This window comes from Poeciliopsis prolifica, unplaced genomic scaffold (genome assembly GCF_027474105.1).
Source record: "Poeciliopsis prolifica strain line A6 unplaced genomic scaffold, Auburn_PproV2 SCAFFOLD037, whole genome shotgun sequence".
Classification (NCBI taxonomy): domain Eukaryota; kingdom Metazoa; phylum Chordata; class Actinopteri; order Cyprinodontiformes; family Poeciliidae; genus Poeciliopsis; species Poeciliopsis prolifica.
Genome location: NW_026562412.1, coordinates 1,895,099 through 1,917,028, shown reverse-complemented (window position 1 = coordinate 1,917,028; position 21,930 = coordinate 1,895,099). Strand labels below are relative to the sequence as shown.

Sequence of the window (21,930 nt, the reverse complement as noted above, 5' to 3'; positions counted from 1 at the left end):
CAGCTAACGCTAGCGTCCACAGTTTCTGAAACTCTGGAAAGATGACCTTTGCACCAATCTGATAATTAAATGGCATCAATTAACATATTAAAGACAATAGAAATTGTTTTTGTTGAGGTTATTTATTCCATTATTTTGCAGCAAAAAGTGTTTCTGAATTGAACCGAATCGTTTTTAAATATGAATCTTGTAACAAACTTCAATAAAATTTCCCACCTCCTGATAAGATGTGGTATTCTTCAGCTGTACTGTAAAACCGAGCCGTTTGAATTACCTCTCATAGATGGTCTTGAGCATGACCTGATCCGACACGCCCTCGGCCTCCTCCAGGAACAGGATGATCCACGACGTTCTGTACGGCCACTCCTCCGTCAGGTGGATCCACGACGCCAGGCGGTCCCAGTTAAAGGTGATCTGATGGGCGCGCAGCAGGCGACCTGTCCACATCGGGTCAAAAGGTCACCGTTCACTCTGCTATGGATTTAATCTTTAACTTTAACTTTTTGCGGTTTTGGTTTTGACACAGCAGATAAACTTCAGATCAATGCCTTTTGAGCTGAATATCACTACTTTCTGTCTTTAGATCACTAATATTTATCTGTTCTAGTAGCGTTAGCATCAGTTAGCTTAGGGTTTCCCAAACTTTTCCGCTTGTGAAGATAAAACTAAGGCAGCCAGAGATCAGAGGTTATAAAGTCAAAATAATTGAGTATAAGGTCAAAATATTACAAAAACAAAGTTTAAGTAATATCAGGATAAAGTTGTTATATTGCTAAAATAATATCACATTTTACTTTACTAAAATAAAATGTACTACATTTTATTTACTATCTAAATAAAATTTATTTGTTAAAGGAAACATCATCACAGTCATAATATTCTGATTTTAGTCATATATTCTGACTAATATAACTTTATTCTGATATTATTTTGACTTTGTTCTTGTCATTTTCTGTCTTAAATTTTCTTACCATGGCTCCTAATACTCATATTTTATGGAATCTGAGTTGTGAATGTGAATAAATAAACTCCGATGACAGAGAGTTGCTCGTTTCCGCTGCCTGACCTGTGATGGAGACAATGTTGAGCAGCCGCCTCATGGTCTGAGGGCTGATGTCACAGAACCAGTCCTCCGTCACCAGCAGCTTGGTCAGGTCGAATGACATGTGCCTGGTGATGTTCCTCTGCATCTGCCGCCGCCGGTACGTGTCCTAGACCAAACCGCAACAGAACGATGCGTTTCCGATTCAGAAAGTGTTTCCAGAACAAACCGAGACGAATCGTTCGTCAGATCAAATTCAATTAAAAATGCTTTATTTATTTTAATCTATTAAATATTGTCCAATTATCTTAAAGCAATCGTGGATGGTGAAGCTGTGGGGAGAAAGAATCGCCTCTAGCAGTCAGTCTCGCAACACTTCCAGAGAGGCCTCTGACTGAAGAATGCTGCTGTGTGACAGCATGACATGTTAACAGCTAAATATCAACGTAAAGAGACAATATTCCACAGAAAAATGTCCTGGACAACAACATCAGTTGCTCGCAAGCTCTGCTAACATTTGCCTTAGTTTCGACTTTTTAAAGTATCACTAAAATCCTGTGAAAGATTAAAAGTCAAGAGACTGAGGGTGGTCAGATAGTCGCATGTGGGGATGAGCGGAGGGGGTGTGGTCAGAACAAAACAGTTGCCAACATTTTTAGATCAGTATCTCTATGAAAACCTGTCTATGGGTAGAAAGCCAGGGAGATGTTGGAGCAGGGGATGCAAACCCATTATGACCAATCTCCTCCTTTTCAGCTCCTCTAGGTCAAGGTTCAGGTATTATTAAGCTCTCCAGACACCAGTCGGCTGTAAAAAAACGACTGGTGTCTGCGATGCTGACCCAGCAAAAATAGGTTTGAACAGAGTCTCCCAGTTGGTACAATAAAGATTTATCCATTAATTTACGAACCACTGACCACTGGACAAGAGTCATGACACACAGGCTTGCTCCTGACACAGATCCACGGCAGACATCTGTGTTGAAACCAGACAGCTGTCGTGGTCCGGAGCCAACGCCAGCCTTTTGGTTCACTTTGAAGTTCTAACACCAGTCCCATGACCTCCTTCTCAGAGCGGCGCAGCATATGGCCACTGCTAGGCCAGAGCTGGGAACGGCTAACCGTGCAGGCGGCACCGTGTGCCTCGGTTCGCGGAACAGGTTTACTTACTTTTGTGATTTGAAGAGAAGAAACAGCAGGTTTGCACATTTCCACCAGTCTGCTAATGGAGGAGCCAATTTTTAGCTTTGCGTTTAGCATTTCAGCTTTCCATAAATTGACTTTCCCTGGATACAGCCGAAAGCGCTAATCTACTGATTTGCTGTTTTGTGAACTTTCAGTGGAATAAGGTTTGATGCTCACTTGTTGCTGTGCAGCAAATGATGTTCATTCTGTACCCAGAATGCATCACTGTACCGTAAACAGTTTGAAATCCACTGACGTCCTGTTTGCTTTCTGACTGACGTCCTACAGACCTGAATCAGGCACCAGAGTTAGCAAAACTCAACAACTACAAACTGAAACCACAAAACATCTGCTTCAAAAAAATCTCTTCCTGAGTGCAAAATGTGCTGATGGGTGAAATTTGGTAATAAAAAGTAATGTTATGTACAAGCTATTGGAATAGCTGCAATAAGTGAGTAAGTTTAATTTTTTTAATCTCCACTTGAAGGAAAGACTTCCTCCTGCTAAGATGCTGATTTCTACACTGACACCACGAGCCAATAGAGGTGATGTTCGAGGTAACTACCAAACAAACAGGAGAAGCAGAGAGGATGGGGGAGGAAGGCTCACAGGGGGGAGGACAGCATCAGCTAAAGCAGCAGAGTCACTTAGCCTCCTGCCAGCAGACCTGGTGCCAGTGTTTTGTCACAGGGACCCACCGCTGCTAGGCCTTGTCATTAGGCTGTGGCAACACAGCAGGAAGGATAAACAGCCATTACATCAATTACACCAGGAGCCCTGGCCGCACACCGAGCGCCTCGTCCGTGTTGTCCCCTCCGTCCTGCGGCCAGCCAACACCACGCCTTCGCCGCCCCCGCCTCGGGCAGCAAACGGAGCAGATAAAGCTGCATTTCCTGACCGTACTCAGTGATTTCAGACCAAAATAAGAGGAAGGAGGCAAAAACGACTGCAGTCATTTTTATATCGATACGTCTCATAAAACCAAGAGCAGTTTGAAAAAGCAATAAGGTATTTTAAAAGTACGTCAGAGGTTAACTTCACACAAAGTTGTGGTTTTCATAAATGTTTTAGCCACACAAATCTTAAAAGTGTGGTGTGTAATTATGCCAGTTACATCAGCTTTCTAGTCAAACTCCATTAGACTGGATGGATCGGGCTGCAGCCAGCAGCGGCTTATTTAGACTTGCAGTTACAAGTCGAACTAAAACATTTAATTCTGGCTGAAATCTCATTGTCAAAGAACGAGTTTTCTTTTTTTATTTACTAAACAGGCCATGTAGCCGTGTGAGCCAGGTTTTTATATCCTTGTGGGGACCCATTTCTGTTTGGAGTTGTGGAGACCACAGCTACTAGTTGGGACGTTTTCTTGGTCTCCATGGGGGAAAATTTGGGTCAGAGGTCAGGTTTAGGGCCAAGGTGTGCTTTGACTGTGGGTTAGGGTAAAGTATGTGACGGTTAGAGTAAGGGTTAGGATGAAGAATATGAATGTAGGTCAATGTAAAATCCCCACAAGGTACGAAAACACGACTGTGTGTGTTACCCTTTGGTTTAGAGCATTCTTGCTGCCAACCTTGACTTGATCCTGGCTCAGGCTGATCACAGACATCCTTTTGTCCATGTCGTCAAGCCACCCTAAAGGAAAACAAACCTGCATTAATCTGCAGAAATAACCTGCTGTTAGCTACTGTTAGTCGCTGCTAGCGGCTACCGGCTGTTAGTTACTGCGGCGTACCGTCGGCCTCCCCGTTGGTGGGCGTAGCCACGCAGAGCTTCTTGGCGCGGCTGAGGCCCCTGCTGTTGAGGAAGACCGGCAGGTGGACGATGTTCCTCATGTAGTCGTGGCCGTTGATGTTGGAGTCTCTCAGGACGCTGTTCAGGTTCTGGTTGATGGCTTTGATGATGATGTGAGGGTCGCTGGCGAAGATGGAGATGAACGGACCCTTCGAAAAGAGAACTCGCACCTAAAGTAAAAAATAGAAAGATCAATAAATATTTGTCTCCGTACGACAAATACCTACAGAACTACACTTTGCTTTTTTTCCTCATATTTCATTTTGTTACTGTTTGTTCACTTGGTTTCAACACCTGTCTTATTTATAAATAAAAAGAATTAAACTGATTGACTGACAGAATAACTAAGCCTTCATCAAGCATTTTCAGGGACTTTAAGCACCTTATGCACCTAAAACCTTAAAATAAAAAAGAAGCTCGATGTAATCAGGCAGCAGCGAACAGCTGCAGGCGGCAGTCAGCTGTGGCCCGTAAAGCTAATGACTCCTGTGAGAGCCGCCTGTCTGCAGCGCGCGAGGCCGGGGATTTCCTTCCTGCTCACTAAAGAACATTGTCTGGGAGTCACAGGACTTCAATTTCAGCTCCATGCATTCATGATTGGTTAAACTCTGACCAGCAACCTCAGGCTCAACCCGAGGCCGGAGAATCTCTGCACCTAAAACTCCTAAAGCTGCGATTTTCACCGTAAACACGCCGCATGTCGTCTGCAGCTGGAACGAACCGACATGGTTTCTACGACGTCCACTGGGGGAAAGAAAGGAGTAAAACTCCACCAACAACCTGTTCCTAGGTTCTAGAATACAATACAATCTCCAAAAAGCTCAGAAAAAAGATTTTTCAACTTTTAAACTCAGAAATGTCTTATTTCTAATATCGATCTCAGCATTTCATGCAACTAGATGCAGAATTCACTAAATTGTTCAATTGGGCTCTGGGATTAAAGCAAAAATATATATTTTCAACAACAGTATTACACTTTCTGTAAAATGGGATTGTTAAATCATTGTAGATCAAAAACATTTTGTAAAAAGGGTCTCATATGTTTGAGTTATTGAAATAAAAACTAAAAATCTCCAGAATGTTTGGCTATCAATCTGTATTTAGCCTAGTTTATGGAACGAATGCACACAGGCTTCAGATTAAAAGTCATCCGATGTTGGCGGTCCCCTTCACCAACACTGTGTGGAAACAAAAATGTCAACATTTAACAATATTATGATTTATGAGTGAAAATCTTGTCCCAAATTGCCACTTTTGGCAGATGAGGTAAGTTTTTTCTTGGACTCAACTTTCCAACAGCACTCTTCTTTTCAAGATGTTAATGAGTCAATTACCCAACTTCATCCTGCGTTATTGGTTTAGTGTAATATTGAAGAATTTATTAGCTGTAAACCACTAGAACTATGAAAACCATTTAAATAAACCTCTGTTTGTGATGGATGAGGTGAAGCAGAGAGGAGGACGCTGCTCACCGTGTCCAGCATCTGCAGAACTTTGTCCTGTTCACAAGCATCCAGCCCATCGATGATGACCGCCATGCGCGTTTGGTTCTGGGTGAAGCCGTCGATGGTTTTGGCCATTTTGGACATCATCTCCACTTCGTGCTTCAGGACCTGGTGAGAAACACGAGACAAACAAATTCAGAGCAATTCAGCTCCAGTTCCGGTCTTCTGACTGGTGAAATTTTTAAAGTGTGGACACAAATTACTACATGACTGCTTTTTTCAAGATGGCTGTCATGCAGGGTTAGCTTCTGTAATGTTCCAATATGGTTAGCTGTTTAACTTACACACATTTTTTGGTATATTTAGTGTTAGCGTCTGCAAATTTTTAGATATGTTTAGCTGCTTAGCGGTAGCTTCCATAATTTTTTTTTTAATTAGTGGTTTAGTGTTAGCTTCTGCTAATTTTTTGTGCTTAGCAGTTTAGCATTAGCTTCCTTATGTGTGTTAGTGCAGCTAAGATTCTTGTTTAGCAAATTAGTGGTTAGTGAAGCTAACTTTTTGGTTAGCTGTGCCCACCACTGACAATAAGTCGTATTGATTGAACTGCAACCATGGCGGCCATTTTGAAAAATGTCCATCAGGAAAAAAAAAAAACACAAGATCAAGAAGATATAAATGACTTTTTATGGTTCAAAATATGAAACCAAACATCAATCCAAATGGCCAAGAAAGCCATGGTGGCCATCTTTAAAAATCAAAACGTTATCAGTAAACAGAATTTCAATTAATCCAAATATATATGATTTGATACTAAAAATATCAATCTGGCAAATTTAGTGAATTTTTTAAATTGAAAAATGTCTGGCTGAATTGCTTCAGTTGACCTCTTCACCTTCATAAACCCTTCGCTCTTCAGCTTATGTAGGTTGTTGGCGGCGCTGTGCAGCCGCTTCCTCTGGGAGTTGAGGACGGAGTCGGCCACCTGCCACCAGGTCCGGAAGTTAAGCAGCAAGGCCAGTCCGACTACGCTGGCCATCGCTATCAGCACTGTGTTCACCGTCAGGTTCTCAGAGTCCACCTAATGAAACAAACGACAACCACGTTAAGAAACCTCAGAACTCCAGAATTTCATGTAATTTTTTTATTGCTTATCGTACCTTAAAGATGGATAACAGCACCACACTGGTGATCAGGCATCCGCATGTCAGCGAAACAAACACGAAGGATGGGAGGCAGCAAGTTTTCTTCCATTTCTGACCTGAAGTTGTGGAACAGAAACACTGATTTTAGAGAGACAGGTGGAAATTTATCACTTTATATCAACTATTCTGCATTTGTTTTATTTTATGTCACAGACCAACACAAAATGGAATAAAAGTCTGAAGACTGTGCTCAGCCCTGTTTACTCTGTTACCCATAAATACTTTGCTAATAATAAAGCAAAGATTAGAAATATTTATTTTAAGTTTCTTTTTTATAAGTCAAACTTGAAAGTGAAAAATGTAAGTTTGTGAAATGTTACAGGTTTTATTTCCCATTTGAAAAAAGTTTTGAAAACCATTTTTGAGTCGTACTGCACTTTAACCAATAAAATGTTTTCTTACTTAAAAAGGACATTAGGATTTTCTCTTTCATGTTTATTTTACTAGTTAAAATATTTACCACACAACGGGAGAATTTTTATTCCATTAGTTGATTAATTATCAGAATAACTGATAGATTACTAAAATAATTGTTTAGCCCAGCCCTGAATGTTAGCAGGTCATCACAGTAATGACAGCAACAGTCTTCAGACAGAGGCATTTTCAGATATGATGTGAGACTGACTGCTACTGGAGGCTCAGTATCACAGCAGCACTTTCTACACTGATCTTTTTGATGCGTTGTGGAGAAATTTTAATATCAGATTTCAAAACCATCTGACGTTTGCTCTCAGAACGTCCATCCACTGCTCTGTAAAGGTTTTCAGCGGCGGCGGCCATGTTACCTTTGATCTCATCGTTCACGAAAACCCGGAACAATCTGGTGGCCAAGAAGCCGAACTCCGCCTCGCAGGCGTCCGACAGCGTGGCGATCATTTCAGCCAAAGACGTCTCCCCTCCGACGCTGGACAGGCGGTTATAGTCCGTGAACAAGAACCTGTCAAAGACAAGAATGAAGCATAACAGTCTTAGCGGCATCTTTAGATTTAAAGATTCACTATTTTTTTCTATTTGTAGGATTTAATATAAAGATAAACAAAATATTTAGAAAAACAAGACAAATCTTTGTTTGAGAAGTTGAGACGATTAATCAGATTAATGGTGACTAATTGATTACCTAAATTATTGTAAAACTAATGTAGCTATAAATTAATAGTTAACTTGAGTATGAAAAGTTATTTCCTGCATCTTTTGAAGGAGAGTTGTGTTTAGAAAGCCTTCATAATTTCATTTGTTGCTACTGCTTTTGTTTATTTAAAATATCTGAAATAATTGATAGTTGCTTGCTTCCCTATTCTCAAATAACCCAATAGCTGAAGCTTTTACTTTCTTTGATGGAGGAATTAAATACGTAAAGGTCTTTCCGTAGGTATCTGTGGCGCTCCGGAGAGTCTGCGTTTCCATGCTGATCACCTGACAGGCAGGGCTCGGGTGGTTTGCTCTGGAAGATCCACCGGGTTGACGAACATCAGCTTGAGCAGCAGCTCCAGGTAGCCGATCTGACGGGCCAGACGGACGCTGATGACCCAGGCCCAGTGCCAGCTCGCCTTCTCACGCCGGCTCCCAAAGTACACCAACACTGAACGAACACACGGACGAGGCCAGCAGGAATAAATACACAAACAGGCTGAAAATATGCTTTAGGTTGCAAGAATTGGGAAAAACTGGAAGCTGGAATCGCCAGGCTTACGGCGCCCTCTAGTGACCGTTGGTAGTACGACTTTATTGAGATCAAATACAAAATGTTAGTTAGCAACATTTTGTGTTAGCAGAACCGTCGTAGCGGGTTAGCAGAACTGTTTTAGCGGGTTAGCAGAACCGCCGTAGCGGGTTCCAAGCCCAACTTAGCAAACTAATCTTGCTGGATCTTGTATTCTCCTTATGGTTGTCCCACTTTTTCACATTTCTGATCTACTTTATGCTGAGTTTTTATATAAAAGTAAATGAAAAACAGTAAAGTTTGTTGCTGTGATGCAAGTTCAAGAAACTGCGATGGTATTATTCCTGCTGTTTGTTTCCTCACCAAAGAAGGTGTAGAGCAGAGCGAGGAGGCTGAGGGAGACGGCGATGGCCAGCTTGGGGTCGACGGTGAAGCCCAGAATGATGGCGACTGAGCCGCAGAGGAGCAGCGTGAGGAAAACCACCAGCCAGGAGAACTGGAACAGCGGTTCGATCTGCTGCCCTGCGAAGGTCTTCATCTCATCTGACGAACAGGACAGAAAAAACACAAACCAGTTCAAATCTCTATGGCCGAAATCATTCATCTTTGTCAGTCAATTACTGAACTAATCATCAACAAAAAAAGACATGAGAAATCTGCAGAATGTGCCCATTTTTTAATCGATTAACCATCAGAATAATCGATTAATCTGTAAGTAAAACAATCACTGATTCCATCCCTGCATGTCTGTTGAGAGAAATGGTAGAAAAAGTCACTTTCTTTACTGACCCTCCAGCTTTTTGAGGAGGAATGACTTGCCGCTGCCCCACTGAGCGTACAGACCAACACAGATGGGCGGCTGCATGGTGGGCTCGCTGAGGATGTCCGCCAGAGCGCTGCTGTACAGGTCGTAACCCAGCATGTCGCCGTCGGTCTCCGTTGGGGAAAGGTGCTCTGTGAGAAGACGGAGAGCCTCTGAGTAAACATGAACCATGAAAGTTTCCAACAGCAGCACTGAATCTGGAGATGCGGCTCATACTGGCTCCAAATATCTGCGTCAGGATGCTTTTCTGGTGGCTGCAGTCAATGTTGTACGGAGTCTCTCCAGCTTTGTTGGGCCGGTACAGGAGGCGGCCATCTTTTGGGTTCCTGAGCAGCAGCTCGGCCAGCTTTCGGCTGCGCCCGCGGATCGCGATGTGCAGGGCGGTGTCCCCTTTCTAAAACAAAACATGCTTACAGCTGAGCAGAAAGAGCGGCGATGGTTCAGGGTTTGCAGAGCCGTACCCGGTCCACTGCAGACACTTTGGCTCCTTTATCCAGCAGCAGCTCCACCACATCTATGCTCCTCATTTTAGTGGCTTTAATAAGCGCCGTCTCTCCGTCCTGGAAGACAACCAGAACATGCAGTTTATGGGTTTCAGCTTCTGGAGGAAAGGGAATTTATTAATCTACAGTATAAAGTTTTTGGGGGAATTAAATTGTTTTAACTCCAGAGAGAGGAAAGACGTATAGTTAGGTCGAGTGTAACTATGAGTGTCGTGTAACTATACATCTTTCCTCTTTCTGGAGTGACTTTTGCCCTGACATCTCATCTCATGTTTTATTCCATATTTAAAGGTCAACTACAGTGGAATAACAACTTATTGTTATTATGACTTTAGTAAAGCAGGAGACATTCAGACTCCAGTAAATATCACGGCAGATAATAGTGCCTTGATTTTTTTTTTAACAATTTAAACAATTTATGAGTTTAAATTGTCAAACTCATAATTTTACTGCAGAATGTTGCTCAGTTGAGTTTCTAAACTGTAATTTTTAAACTTTATTGATAATACACGTACCTTGCTGCAGCTCTCCGTGTCAGGATTGCACTGCAGGATGTCCCTCACCATGACAGCGTTTCCTTTCTCCACTGCCCAGTAGAGGGCAGTCTTTCCGTCCTAGAGTGGCAAAAGCAAACACTCCTGCTATTAAATAAAAAACACTCATGGAGAGGAGTGTATTATAACGGGTGAATATTTATCTTTGTGCAATTCTAATCCAGGGAAGAAAGTTTAAGACAATAAAGAAAGACAATATAAACGGTTAGAGTTGCGTTTCCCACAGAGAACCCACGGAGGGAGGAGGGGCCCCTACCTGGCCCCTGACGTCCACATCAGCGTATTTGTTGAGCAGAGCTCGGACGATCTCCACATGTCCTCCTCTCACCGCGCCGATCAGCACCGTCTCTCCGCTCTGGAACAGAAACATGGCAGATGCCGTTACGCATCATGTGGAGCCGCCGGGTCAGAGCGTCCCGCCGCGTCTCACCCGGTCGGGGTTGTTGACGTAGGTGCCGGCGTCCAGCAGGTCCTGAACGATCTCCGTGTGGCCCTCCTTGGCCGCGATGGCGAGCGCCGTGTTGCCGTCCTTATCGGTCAGGTTGACGTTGGGATTCCTCTTCAGCAGCTCTTTGACGACGTCCGTGTGGCCGCCTTTCACCGCCACGATCAGAGCCGTCCTGGAGTTCTGGGGAAACAGAAAAAACATTTCACCAGATTCTTCCTGCCCCTCTTTTCAAAGGTTACAATATAAATGTCTCTCTGGAAAAGTCACGTGTATTAATCTATGTGATTATTGATGGAACTTTATAAAAAATATTTAATTTTTTTTACATATTTGCAGAAACTGTCATGTGGTAACAAAATGTTATCAGAAAATGGTCTGCTTTCTCTCAGTGCTAATGAGAAACAACCAATCAGAGCCAGGAGGCGGGTCTTATTGCTGTCAATCAAAATCTCATCTGCAACAATATGCAGCTAACTTAGTCTGTTGTGAATGCTAATGCTAGTTAGCATGGCCACCAATGATCAATAAATGGTTTTTCTGTTACAGTACCTTATTTCTCTGCCATTAACACATTTAGCAGTGTGTACATGAGGATGATTGACAGCACAAAGACCTGCCTCCTGGCTCTGGTTGGTTGCTTTCCATGTGTTTTCCAGCCACCTTGTGGCCATTTTATAGCATAATCAAGTAACTGTGTTTCCTTCAGTTGTTATAAAAGTGCTACATTTATCAAATATGAAATTTTACTTTGTAATTTTATGCCTTCAAATTGGGCCTCTGTCTCTTTAAGAAGCTCCGCCTTGAGGAAGTCATCCCAACATGGCTCCTTCATTTTCACTAACGTTTCACTGACCAGTAGCTCCTATAACGAGCTCAGCAGATGTTTGCTAATCATTGCTGGCTAGTCTGAAGGAACTGAGTGGAGGAGGAACTGCGCCTCAAAGGCGGAGTTATATAAGCTGATTGGTTGCCATGAAGATTAAAGGACTTCTTTAAAACTCCAGGTGTGTTTTTCATAAAGGAGAAACATCATAGCAAGATGGGAAGCTAAAAAAGTAGATTTTACATAAAACTGCATCAAGGTAAGTTTAGGGCCAGCGGCTACTTTCCTGTTTAATTGTTTTATTTCTTCGATGTGCCGAATAGCCCAGTGAAACAGGAAGTCACTGATTACTGATGAAACGTTTTGACTTTAATCAACTTAAAGTAAAGAATAAATGACTGAGTAACATTGTGCTTAGGGTGCAATTTAATTTTGACAACACTGATCTGTTAAAAAAAACTTCTTTAAAACTTTAGATGACAGCTTGGATTTGTTTTTTCATTGTTTCTTGTGAGCGATGTGAGTAAAACAAGATGGCGTTGAGTGGAATCGACTCACTGCTCCTTCCTGATCCACATCAGCTCCGTTGGCCAGCAGGTGCATCACGCTGTCGTAGTGGCCCTTCCTGGAGGCCCAGATCAACGGGGTGGTGCCGTACTGCAGAGAAAACCAGTTGGAATGAATTAATTGCAATACATAAAGGGGGAGATAAAGTGGTTGTCTCTGCCCAACATCTACCTTGTCTGAGCAGTTGACCTTTGCTCCATACTGCAGCAGGAGATGGACGATGTCTGCGTGGCCGCGGCCCGCCGCCCAGATGATCGGGTAGACGCTGTACTGTTGGGCCAGAGCAGAGCTGATGTCAAATAGTTTAAGCTGCTTTAAACCGCAGGAGAAAAACGACTGCAGTTGTGTTTACAGTGCAGCTGAAACGATCAATCGATTGTTGAAACTGATGTAGTAATCGATTAATCGTTAACTGGAGCAGACGACAACAGTTCAAGAAATATTAATATTTAGCATTTTAGATAAAAACACCTTGGTCTACTAATATGTTCTTCCAGAATACTTCAATTTTGCGACACAATTATTAATCGGTTTATTAAAAAATAATAAATAAAAAAACAACTGACTGTATTGATGTTGCATCAAGCAGTCAGAGCTGAACTATTAACATCATTGAAAGTATCTTTTATCTGTGGGAATGTTCGCTTAGGGAACAAATTTTGCATTTTAGGCAACAAAATGTTTTACAGTATTAATAAAAAATAACGTCCCAATTTTTTTATCTGATTGTCAGAATAATCAATTATTAAAATAATTATTTGTTGAAGCCCTAAACTAATTATGTTCTGTAAACTACTTATAAAAAAGAGACAAGTTCTACTTAGTTTACTGCATAAAATATGGAATAATTGGTTTTCCAAAACATCTGCACAATGTGATTTTTTTTATCCCATTAATCAATTAATCACTAATTAAAATAGTGTTCAGTGTTTCTGAGTTCCACCTTTGTAAAAATGTACACATTTTATGAACTCCTGTGTGTTGGTGCACCAAAACGATCCCTGTGAAAACGGAGTTTATGTCTTTAATGTGATAAATGAGTTGATAATGTTCAGTTTTGGTGCTGGTACCTGCCCAGTGATGTTCGGATTGGCTGCTCTCTCCAGCAGCAGCTGGGCCACCTCCCTCCGGCCCTTATAGGCGGCCCACATGAGCGCCGTCCAGCCTCCCTAAGCGGAAAATACAGACACATTGGCAAACAAAAGAACAAGAATTACAGCTTTGAAGCAACAGAGGAGTTAAACCACATCACATCTCTGTTTTACAGATTAGACCAAATCCAGGCAGATTTGCAGCTATTTCTGGACGGAGTGACACACTTCCCAGTGAAACACAATGTGGTTTATTTTAATCCAGCCGGCTCTCCTGACACATCTTCAACTCCACATGAGTCAACTCCCTTCCTGTTTAACATTTATCTACCATTATTTCTGTGATATGCTGCCCTGAATGCATTAAAAGCCACCAAATCGCAGAAACAGCGTGACGGAGTGGTTTGGTGGCAATTAAAAAAACAGTTCAGGAAGCAGCGACTGTCTGGCTTTTCTTATCTCAGAAACAAACATGAGCGCCAAGGCAGCCGGATTTAAGTGGATGGATTTTCTATTAGAAAGGAGAACAGAAAATAATCTAATTTCATGTCCATTTTAGAGAAAGTGAATTAGGTTTTCAGGCATAACTGAGGCGCCACATCCAACAGAAGAGGGAACATTAAGTTCCCAAAACGTGAGCATGTCAGAATTTAGGTTAATTTTTAATCAATATTCAGCTCTTGTTCTCAAAAAAATATACTGACAGAGATTTTATCATCAGTACTCCCATTTATTTTTCAATATGGACGGCGTCTGAGAGCCTTTTGAACCAATTATTGACATTAAATGTCATCGATGAACTTTGTTTCATCACGTTTTAACTTTTTCCATCATATTTATACAACTTTAAAGAATAAAATGTTTCAAAATTGTCAAAAGAAATGGGAGTCTGACAATGGTTAGCATTAGCCTCTGCTAACTTTTCAATGTGTTTAGCGGTTTAGCACTAGCATAGCTTAGACTCTTGTTTAGCATATTAGCGATTAGTGAAGCGAACTTTTTGGCTAGCTGCACTCACTACTGGTAAAATATAAAGCTGATTTTACCAGAACAAAGTCATGACAATAAGAATAAATTTGGAATTTTACAACAATAAATAACAATAAGATGAGAAGTTGTGATAATAGCAGAATAAAGTCATCATATTACAAAAATAGTTGTAATAATACAAGAATAAAGATATTTTTATTTTGGTACTTAAAATGCAAAACTTTTCTCTTAACTTTATATTTTAGTCCATCTGATGAAACAGTTTTCAAATATTAAACAATTGTTTTTATCAGTTACTCAGTACTTGTCACCTTTTTACCAAATACATTTTTACTTTACTTGAGTGAAAATATGTTGAATAATTTTCACTCAACGTGACACAAAAATTTCCACTTATCTTTATATTTTGTTCCATGTTCAATGATTGTTTTCATCTGTTTCACTTGAGTAATTTCTTGGACGGATACTTTTTACTTTGGATTAAAAGTAGGTTGGAGTTCGTTTCTCCTCACCATGTCTCGGTGCTCCAGGTTGGCGCCGCTCTCCAGCAGCTCCCTCACCACCTCCAGGTGTCCCTCCTTCGCGGCGGAGATCAGCGCCGTCCAGCAGTCCTGCACACAGTGCCGAGCCGTTACTTTGACAGAAACAGACCCGGACCCGGCCGGGTGCCGATACCTACCAGCTGGTCGTACCAGGTGCTCATGGAAACCCGGTGCCGCATCGCGACTCGGAGTCAGACAGAAATGCAAACAGAACCTTCCTGTTCTCCTGCAGTAAGCCGGAGTGATCTGGTGTAATGGCAGGTCAGGAGACGGCAGCGTGTGTGTGTGTGTGTGTGTGTGTGTGTGTGTGTGTGTGTGTGTGTGTGTGTGTGTGAGAGAGAGAGAGTAAATGAGTGAGTTGGAGTGTGAAGGGTGTCGGCTGGTGAACCGATGACTTCAGCTGTAATGAGAGGTCATGATGGCTCATAATTACTGACTGGTGACATCATCAAACGTCACAGCAGGTTGTTTTCCACTTGCCGCTTCGCCATCGACAGGTGTGTGCGTGTATCACCAGCTGTGTGTCTCCAGCTGTGTGTCTCCAGCTGTGTGTCTCCAGGTGTGTGTCTCCAGGTGTGTGTCTCCAGGTGTGCGTTTGATGCTCACCGTGTCGTCCAAGTCGATGGTGGCGCCCCTCCGGATCAGCTCCTGGACGATCTCCAGGCTGCCCAGCTCTGCTGCCACCATCAGCGGCGTCTGTCCGTTCTGCAAACAGAAACGCCGGGTTTTAAAAAATCATTTAAATAAACACTGAAATCAAGTCCTGAATCCAAACATATTCATGGAAAGTTTGGTGGAGGGAAAAAGGTTCCCAGGTTGGCGCCGCTCTCCAGCGGCTTTCGGCTGATGAGTTTGGAGGATTCTGGACTTTGTTCCTGGTCTGGGCTCCTTTTGCATGAACTACTGCAACAGCGCAGCATCGCATGGAAGAGGTCAGTTCATATTTTCTCTGTTTTGTTTTAAAATAAAAATTTTATTTCATTTTTTAAATGACAATTTTATCAACTACTTATTTTCAGTAATTTAACTCAGAAATGTAAATGATCTTTCTGAGTTTAATTTAACTTGAAATTTCTCACTTGAAAAAAATAAAATTTATTTAATTAAAAAAAAATTTAATTTAAAAGCAAATGTAAATTTAAAGACATTTTTTGAATTATTCAAATTTGAATAATGTAAATTCTCAAAAATTCTATGAATTTTTTCAGAATTCTTGAAATTCTTGACACTTACATTTAGAATTAAACTTAATTTAAATTCTAAGGAACTTTTGTGACCTAACAATCAATCAAATTTTATTTGTATAGCACATTTCAGCTATAAGGCATTTCAAAGTGCTTTACATCATAAACACAAAACACAAAGTCATGCAACATAGAATAAAATACCAAGTGTTTTTTTTTTTCCTTTTCTTTTTGTCACGGAATTTAAGCGCCTGTTACCGCCGGACTCCGCCAGACTCCGCCAGACTCAGCCGGACTCCGCCAGACTCAGCCGGACTCCGCCAGACTCAGCCGGACTCCAGACTCAGCCGGACTCAGCCGGACTCTGCCGTCCGTTCAAACACGGGTATTTGCCGGGCCCCGTTGCCCACAACAGGAAAAGGTCTCAACCTTTTGACACGGTAACGTTTGCTCCTGGTAACGAGGCGCCGGAGTGAACTCCGCTGCATCGGAACCCGAACCCGGAAAGGTCCGACCGGCGGTTCTGACTCACGTCGCTCCTGCAGTCCACGTCTCTGAACTTGTCCAGGTGAGTGATGATGGCGTCCAGGTTGTCCTCCTCCACGTAGCTGAACAGACTCTGGACCACCAGAGAGGTCATCTTCAGGGAGGTGGTGGTTTCCATGGTGGCCGGCTGAACACCTGAAGCACAGAAAGTGAAGCTAAAAGCTAATTCTGGTGCAGAACAAATTTACAAAGGTTTTGTTTTACTTAAAAGCAAAATGTTTAGATTTTTTATTATGCCAATATGTTGTTCTTAAAGCAAATTGGCACTGAGTCGATATACTCCAATAAACGATTAATGGATTACCAAATTAGTTACGATTATTTCAGTGATCGGTTAATTTGATTAATCGATTCAGTTGTTGAATCTTTTTTTATAGTTTTGGCAAAGTCAGAAGTATTCATACCTCTTAAACTTTCTCTCACAAGAAGACTGATGATTGATTTTATTGGGATTTTATTTGATAAACCAACACAAACCACTGCAAAATCCAAACTGCAGCTGGTTGCAACAAATTTATTTATTTAGTGGTGTCAGTGTACAGGCGAATGCTACACAATAAAATCCCCCAAAAATACAGACAAATTGTGGATAAACTCTTGAGGATATGAATACTTTTTCAAGAATCCCCAGTAAAAACAGTTGAACATCCTGACATGAAAACTTCTGTAAAAACGAAGGATAAATACCCATAAATCCCTCATTAGCGTTAGCAGCGCGCTAACAGGAGCTCGTTAGCTCTTCTGTTTGGTTGCAGCTGGACTGCTGGTTTAACGAAGCCCCATTAAAGAAAGCCAAACAAGCCAAAAGTCAAACAACAGACTCCAAACTTTGGTATTTAGATGCAGCCGGCGCAGCCGACCGAGTGCAGCCAGAAGTGGGTCACTCTGAACTTTGTATTCAGGAAAGAAACAAAACTACAAAGCTGAGCTACAATTTACCTAGCAGACAGAAAAAAGTAGCAACAGGATTATTACTGAGAATAAAAACACAAAGCTCGCTTCAGGGATTTCATCTGCAGCAGCTGACGAGTCTTTAACTAAACCAGGAGAAGAAAAACAATCATCTAATCATCAGTGGGTTTCAGTAGAAACTTTTCCTCCTTCCTAAAAAGATAGTCAGAAATATTAGATGAGTTTATTATCCTTTGAAAAAGTAGTTTTAAAAAGTTTGAATGCATTTTTTTTTCCTTCTTATGGAAAGTTTCTGTTTACGTCTAAGATGGTATGGAAGCCCATGTCTGACCTGTTTTGCTTTTGCATTTATAGAAAAAGATATAAAACTTTAGACATCTCACTAAGAAGATATGAACATACATGGAAAAGCAGAAAGACCTTCAGTGTTCAAGCAGCAACTGACTCGTACATGACTGCGAGGAAACGCTAAAGGAAACGTTCCTGCATGTCCCTAATGGGGCACCGTAGGAAAAAATGGAAATGTCAAAATGTGAAATAATTGAATCAATTTTGTGGAAATCAGCGACTGAACAGCTGAAGCAGACAAAAGTAAAAAAATTTTACTGTACAATTTTCAGTGTTTCCTCAATGTTAACATCTTTAATCAAGCACGTCTTTTGCTTTTTATTTACTTTAACAGCAAACAGGACAACAAATATTATTTTCTAAAAAAAAATTAAATAAAAAAATTGCTACAGCGATTTAATAAACTTGCAAAAATGATCCATATTTTGTTCTTGTTACAGAAAAAACACAAAAAAGCTAGAAAAATATTTTTACCTGAAAAGCTTTATAGATCATTTTCTATTCTAATTTTTTGCACAGGACATAAGAAAAATTTTATGTTTTTTGCTATTGTAAACATAAATAAAAACTTTGTGGCCCATCAGAAACAGCTGACAAGTGTGCCTTCACCATATGTATATTTTTATACATATTACAAACTCAGAAGAGAAAAAAATCAGAAATGAAAAAATTTTTTTTATGCTTTTATTTTAAATTGTCTTTAATTGTAAGATTTCAGACGTTGAGTCCCGAATACATTAATGAATCTCCTGTTCTGTGAAGTTGGATCGATTAACGGCTCATTAATGATTCATAAAGTTCAGCCCGTCCTCCATAATCAGACCCACTTCCTGCAGACAGCATCTGAATTAATGAGCCTCATTCTGAGGGTTTCACCAAACAACCAGCAGGATTTTCTGCTGTAATCCCGCTCAGGTCAACGCTCCCTCACAAGCGGAGTCACATGGCCGCCGGTACAAAGGCCCCAACAGTTCAGCCAAATTCAGAAACGGATCAATCCTTATCTGCAGAACAAACTGTTTTCTCTTCTTCTCCACTCAGCGATCACCTGCCAGCTGCTTTCCACATTAAAGGTGGAGATTTCAGGCAGAAAACAGAGAAAAGGCTTTGTTTACGGCAGCCTGTTGACACGCCCTCCTCTTCCTCATCTCTCCCAGCACCATGCCAACGACAAACAAGCTCCTCAAACTATTGAACAAGATGAAATCTCAGATAATTACAGCTCTTACCTGTGTAGAGGGGTAAAGCAACCAGTTCCAGATCAAATCTGACTTCCTGCCCAGTTCAACCAGCAGTGGCGGCTGACGCTCAGCATCCCCCGCTTTAAGTAGCGGCTGAATATTAGATGAGGGGCTGGAGACACGCCCTGCTCTTCCCCACACAATAGAGACTCCATCCTGTCCAAGAATCGCTCCAAACTGCAGCTACTGACCATTTTAGCCAATCTGCCCATTTTTATCCAATTAGTTGATTAATCAGACAGTAAAATTAGCACATTCTGCAGGTTTATAAGCAATATTAGAAATACGTCAAAGGATGCAAATACACAAATAATTAAATTCCTTTTTAAATAATAAGACAGCTCAGTTTTGTTCATTTAATAGAATTAAATACAAAAAAGTAATAATAGTGCAGAGGAGGCCATAAAGCCTCCACCCAAACAGGACAGAAAAAAACAATAAAACCAACTGATCAGACATTTAGAAATCATGCAGAAAAAAAGCATCTACAAAGTATTGATGGAAACTTCAATATGAATGAAACATTTTGTTTCCTAAAGTGAAACAACGTTTCGTGAACATTTGATGAATCTGCAGCTACAACAATGTGAAAAGCTCCACATTTTCTGTCTGATTCCACAGCGATCAGCCGATCGGGTGATTTAAGATTCACCAACTGGAAAATGTGACTAGTAGGAAATCTTATTTACAGAATTTGAACCATGTGAAGCTAAAAATGGACTTCAGGGTGGAAAATATTTACAGACCAAGAAGGTTGTACATCTTAATTGAAATATATCTTCTGCAGTTTGTGGTTTATAACTGATGTTATTCTTTTAGAAAATTGGAATTTCTTTGAGTTTGTTTCCTCCAGTTAACGATTAACCGATTCCTAACGTAGTTGACGATTATTTCAATAATTGATTAATCACGATTAATCGTTTCCACCATAGTTTTAAACCCCAGATGATTCAGATAAAACACGACTTTTAAATTATTCTGAATTCCAGTTTATAATATCAGAAATTTGGGGTTTTGGTCCTTCAGTCATAATCAAACTTCTGTGTGAACGGCAGAAGAAGAACCTGACGTCACAAACTGCTTTCAGAATTTCAGGACTATAATTTTCAGCCGTTATTTACGTCCAGATTTTCCGCCTGGCTTCTTCTGGTGCAGAATTATGGCGCATGTCTCAAGTCATCGCCTTAACAGTGAGATAAGATGCAGTGTGACCGTTCAGACACGGTGAGAACGGTCGGATTTTGGTCCACATATGGAAGAGGCACAGGTTGTACTTTTCTGGGTGAAAAGTTCAGACGACTATAAAAAGTCAGACTTGAGTCACATTTTGAGAGAAAGCAGAAAAATGAGCTAAAACATTGATTTGATTACATCACAGTCAACTGTAAATAAGACAACCTGAAGCTCACTAAATCAGCTGTAAACAGATTTCAAAAATGAAAAATGTTTTTGTCAAAGTTGAACTTTAAACTTGTATCTGGATTTGATCTTAAGGGTCAAGATGTTAAAACATCGACTCAGGGCATTTTTCCCATCTGTGTTTCAAAGAGAACTGCATAGATATGTATGATCTACATTCACATTTAATCTGATAGATTATCATAAAGCAAAAAATAATGTTGTTTAAATTGTTTTCCCAAATGAAAACCTGGAAAATTTTGAGCTGCTTTTATGTATTTAATCTTCCAACAGGACAACCGTCCTAAACATACAGAGAGAGATTTTATGGGATGGTTTAAACGGAGGCATATTAATGTGGAGGAACAGGAATGGCCTAGTCAAAGGTGGCTGGAACAAGGTTGCAGGTTTTATCTGGAGTGTAAATATAACAGATCAGTAAATATGAACAGAAGAAACTGAGATTATGTTGAGTTCAGCTTAAATAAGGGCAGGCAACAGTGGATGGGATCTAAATTTAACCAGTCAGCTCTTTATGGCAAGTCATGCGGGCATGAAACCGCTGAGGATTCAGTTCCTCGGGACAGCTTCAAACATCACATTTATTTAACTCAGTTCAGCTGTGAGGAAGCCGGTTCCTCAACAGGACATTAACGCATAACCCGGCGCTGCTAAACTGACAGACTAAAGTCGGTGCAATGAGTTTCCAGAGGAGGCTGAGCGACTCTGAAGAAACTTTGTGCGGCGCTTCCAGCAGCGTTAGCCCGGCTGCCTCCCTGACAGCGGCTACATCTGGCCGCCAGCTAACATACGGACCACCGACTGGGACAGGGGGTGTTACAGACACGGTGGTCACCCCGCTGTTTCTGGAGCAGGAAGTCACAACTAAAAGTGACAGTAAAGTGGAGGAGAAGCTAGCTGTCCAACAGGTTACAACTGTTTTTAATATTTAATGAGTTTTAAAAGCAACTAAACTCACCAAACTACGGTTCTCTTACCGACACCCTGCTGCTCAGTTCCCGCCTTTCAGTTACTCCTGCCGGTTGAATCCAGCTAAACGCCACTTCTTCTCAATCAAGACATGTTTGGGGAGACTAGAGTTAAATGTAACCTGCCACTGAACCAAAGGAGTCGGAGGCTCCGCCTGGTTCCTCTCGCTTTGTTTACAGAGGCGGAACCTTCGGCTTTCCGGAGCCTCCACCTCCCCGCAGCTACACCCGGTGATCGGCTGCCTTCGGTTTACCTCGGGACGCGGACCTGGCCATGACGTCACAGCCGAGCTAACGGAGGAGAGCCAGGAATGAAAGGAATGAAAAAATAAAAACACAGGAGGAGGAATTCCAACATGGCCGCGCCCAGGCAGCCATTGTTCTTCTTCTGGTCCAGGCTAAGAAAAAATATATTATTTCAAGAATAAAGTCATAATATAATGACAATTAAGTTATACACAGATAAATACTCATGTTAGGACAATAAAGATGCCATTTTAACAGAAGTAAGTTGTGCCATTATGAGAAAAAGCTTTAAAAAAACTAAATATTTTCTGTTTCTGACCAGACTGCCTCATCATGACTGGATTTTTATTAATTTTTTTGTAAAGTGCCCGGAGATATTTGTTTTGTACTGGTGGTACATA

At 41.2% G+C, this 21,930-nt stretch overlaps 1 protein-coding gene across 6 annotated transcripts in view; it reads right to left on the bottom strand.

Annotated features, from left to right (window-relative positions):
- The window catches only part of kidins220a (kinase D-interacting substrate 220a), a 47,252-nt gene extending 25,642 nt beyond the window's left edge, over window positions 1-21,610 (bottom strand). Inside the window, exons 1-23 of one of the 6 annotated variants that reach the window (XM_055053278.1) lie at window positions 21,274-21,610; window positions 16,382-16,530; window positions 15,272-15,370; window positions 14,636-14,734; window positions 13,113-13,211; window positions 12,214-12,312; window positions 12,034-12,132; window positions 10,635-10,832; window positions 10,461-10,559; window positions 10,166-10,264; window positions 9,609-9,707; window positions 9,364-9,541; window positions 9,114-9,278; window positions 8,688-8,867; window positions 8,078-8,243; window positions 7,450-7,601; window positions 6,620-6,720; window positions 6,355-6,540; window positions 5,490-5,630; window positions 3,959-4,187; window positions 3,767-3,858; window positions 1,067-1,211; window positions 275-437 (exon numbers count right to left, since the gene is read on the bottom strand). In XM_055053278.1, coding sequence (XP_054909253.1) covers window positions 275-437; window positions 1,067-1,211; window positions 3,767-3,858; window positions 3,959-4,187; window positions 5,490-5,630; window positions 6,355-6,540; window positions 6,620-6,720; window positions 7,450-7,601; window positions 8,078-8,243; window positions 8,688-8,867; window positions 9,114-9,278; window positions 9,364-9,541; window positions 9,609-9,707; window positions 10,166-10,264; window positions 10,461-10,559; window positions 10,635-10,832; window positions 12,034-12,132; window positions 12,214-12,312; window positions 13,113-13,211; window positions 14,636-14,734; window positions 15,272-15,370; window positions 16,382-16,513 — 3,020 coding nt within the window. In that variant the 5' untranslated portion in view covers window positions 16,514-16,530; window positions 21,274-21,610. Of the gene's footprint in view, window positions 1-274; window positions 438-1,066; window positions 1,212-3,766; window positions 3,859-3,958; window positions 4,188-5,489; window positions 5,631-6,354; window positions 6,541-6,619; window positions 6,721-7,449; window positions 7,602-8,077; window positions 8,244-8,687; window positions 8,868-9,113; window positions 9,279-9,363; window positions 9,542-9,608; window positions 9,708-10,165; window positions 10,265-10,460; window positions 10,560-10,634; window positions 10,833-12,033; window positions 12,133-12,213; window positions 12,313-13,112; window positions 13,212-14,635; window positions 14,735-15,271; window positions 15,371-16,381; window positions 16,531-18,884; window positions 18,970-21,273 lie in introns of those variants that run through there. The other 5 variants (XM_055053277.1, XM_055053272.1, XM_055053273.1 and 2 more) reach the window with 5 other exon arrangements.
- Between the last annotated feature and the right edge of the window lie 320 nt (window positions 21,611-21,930).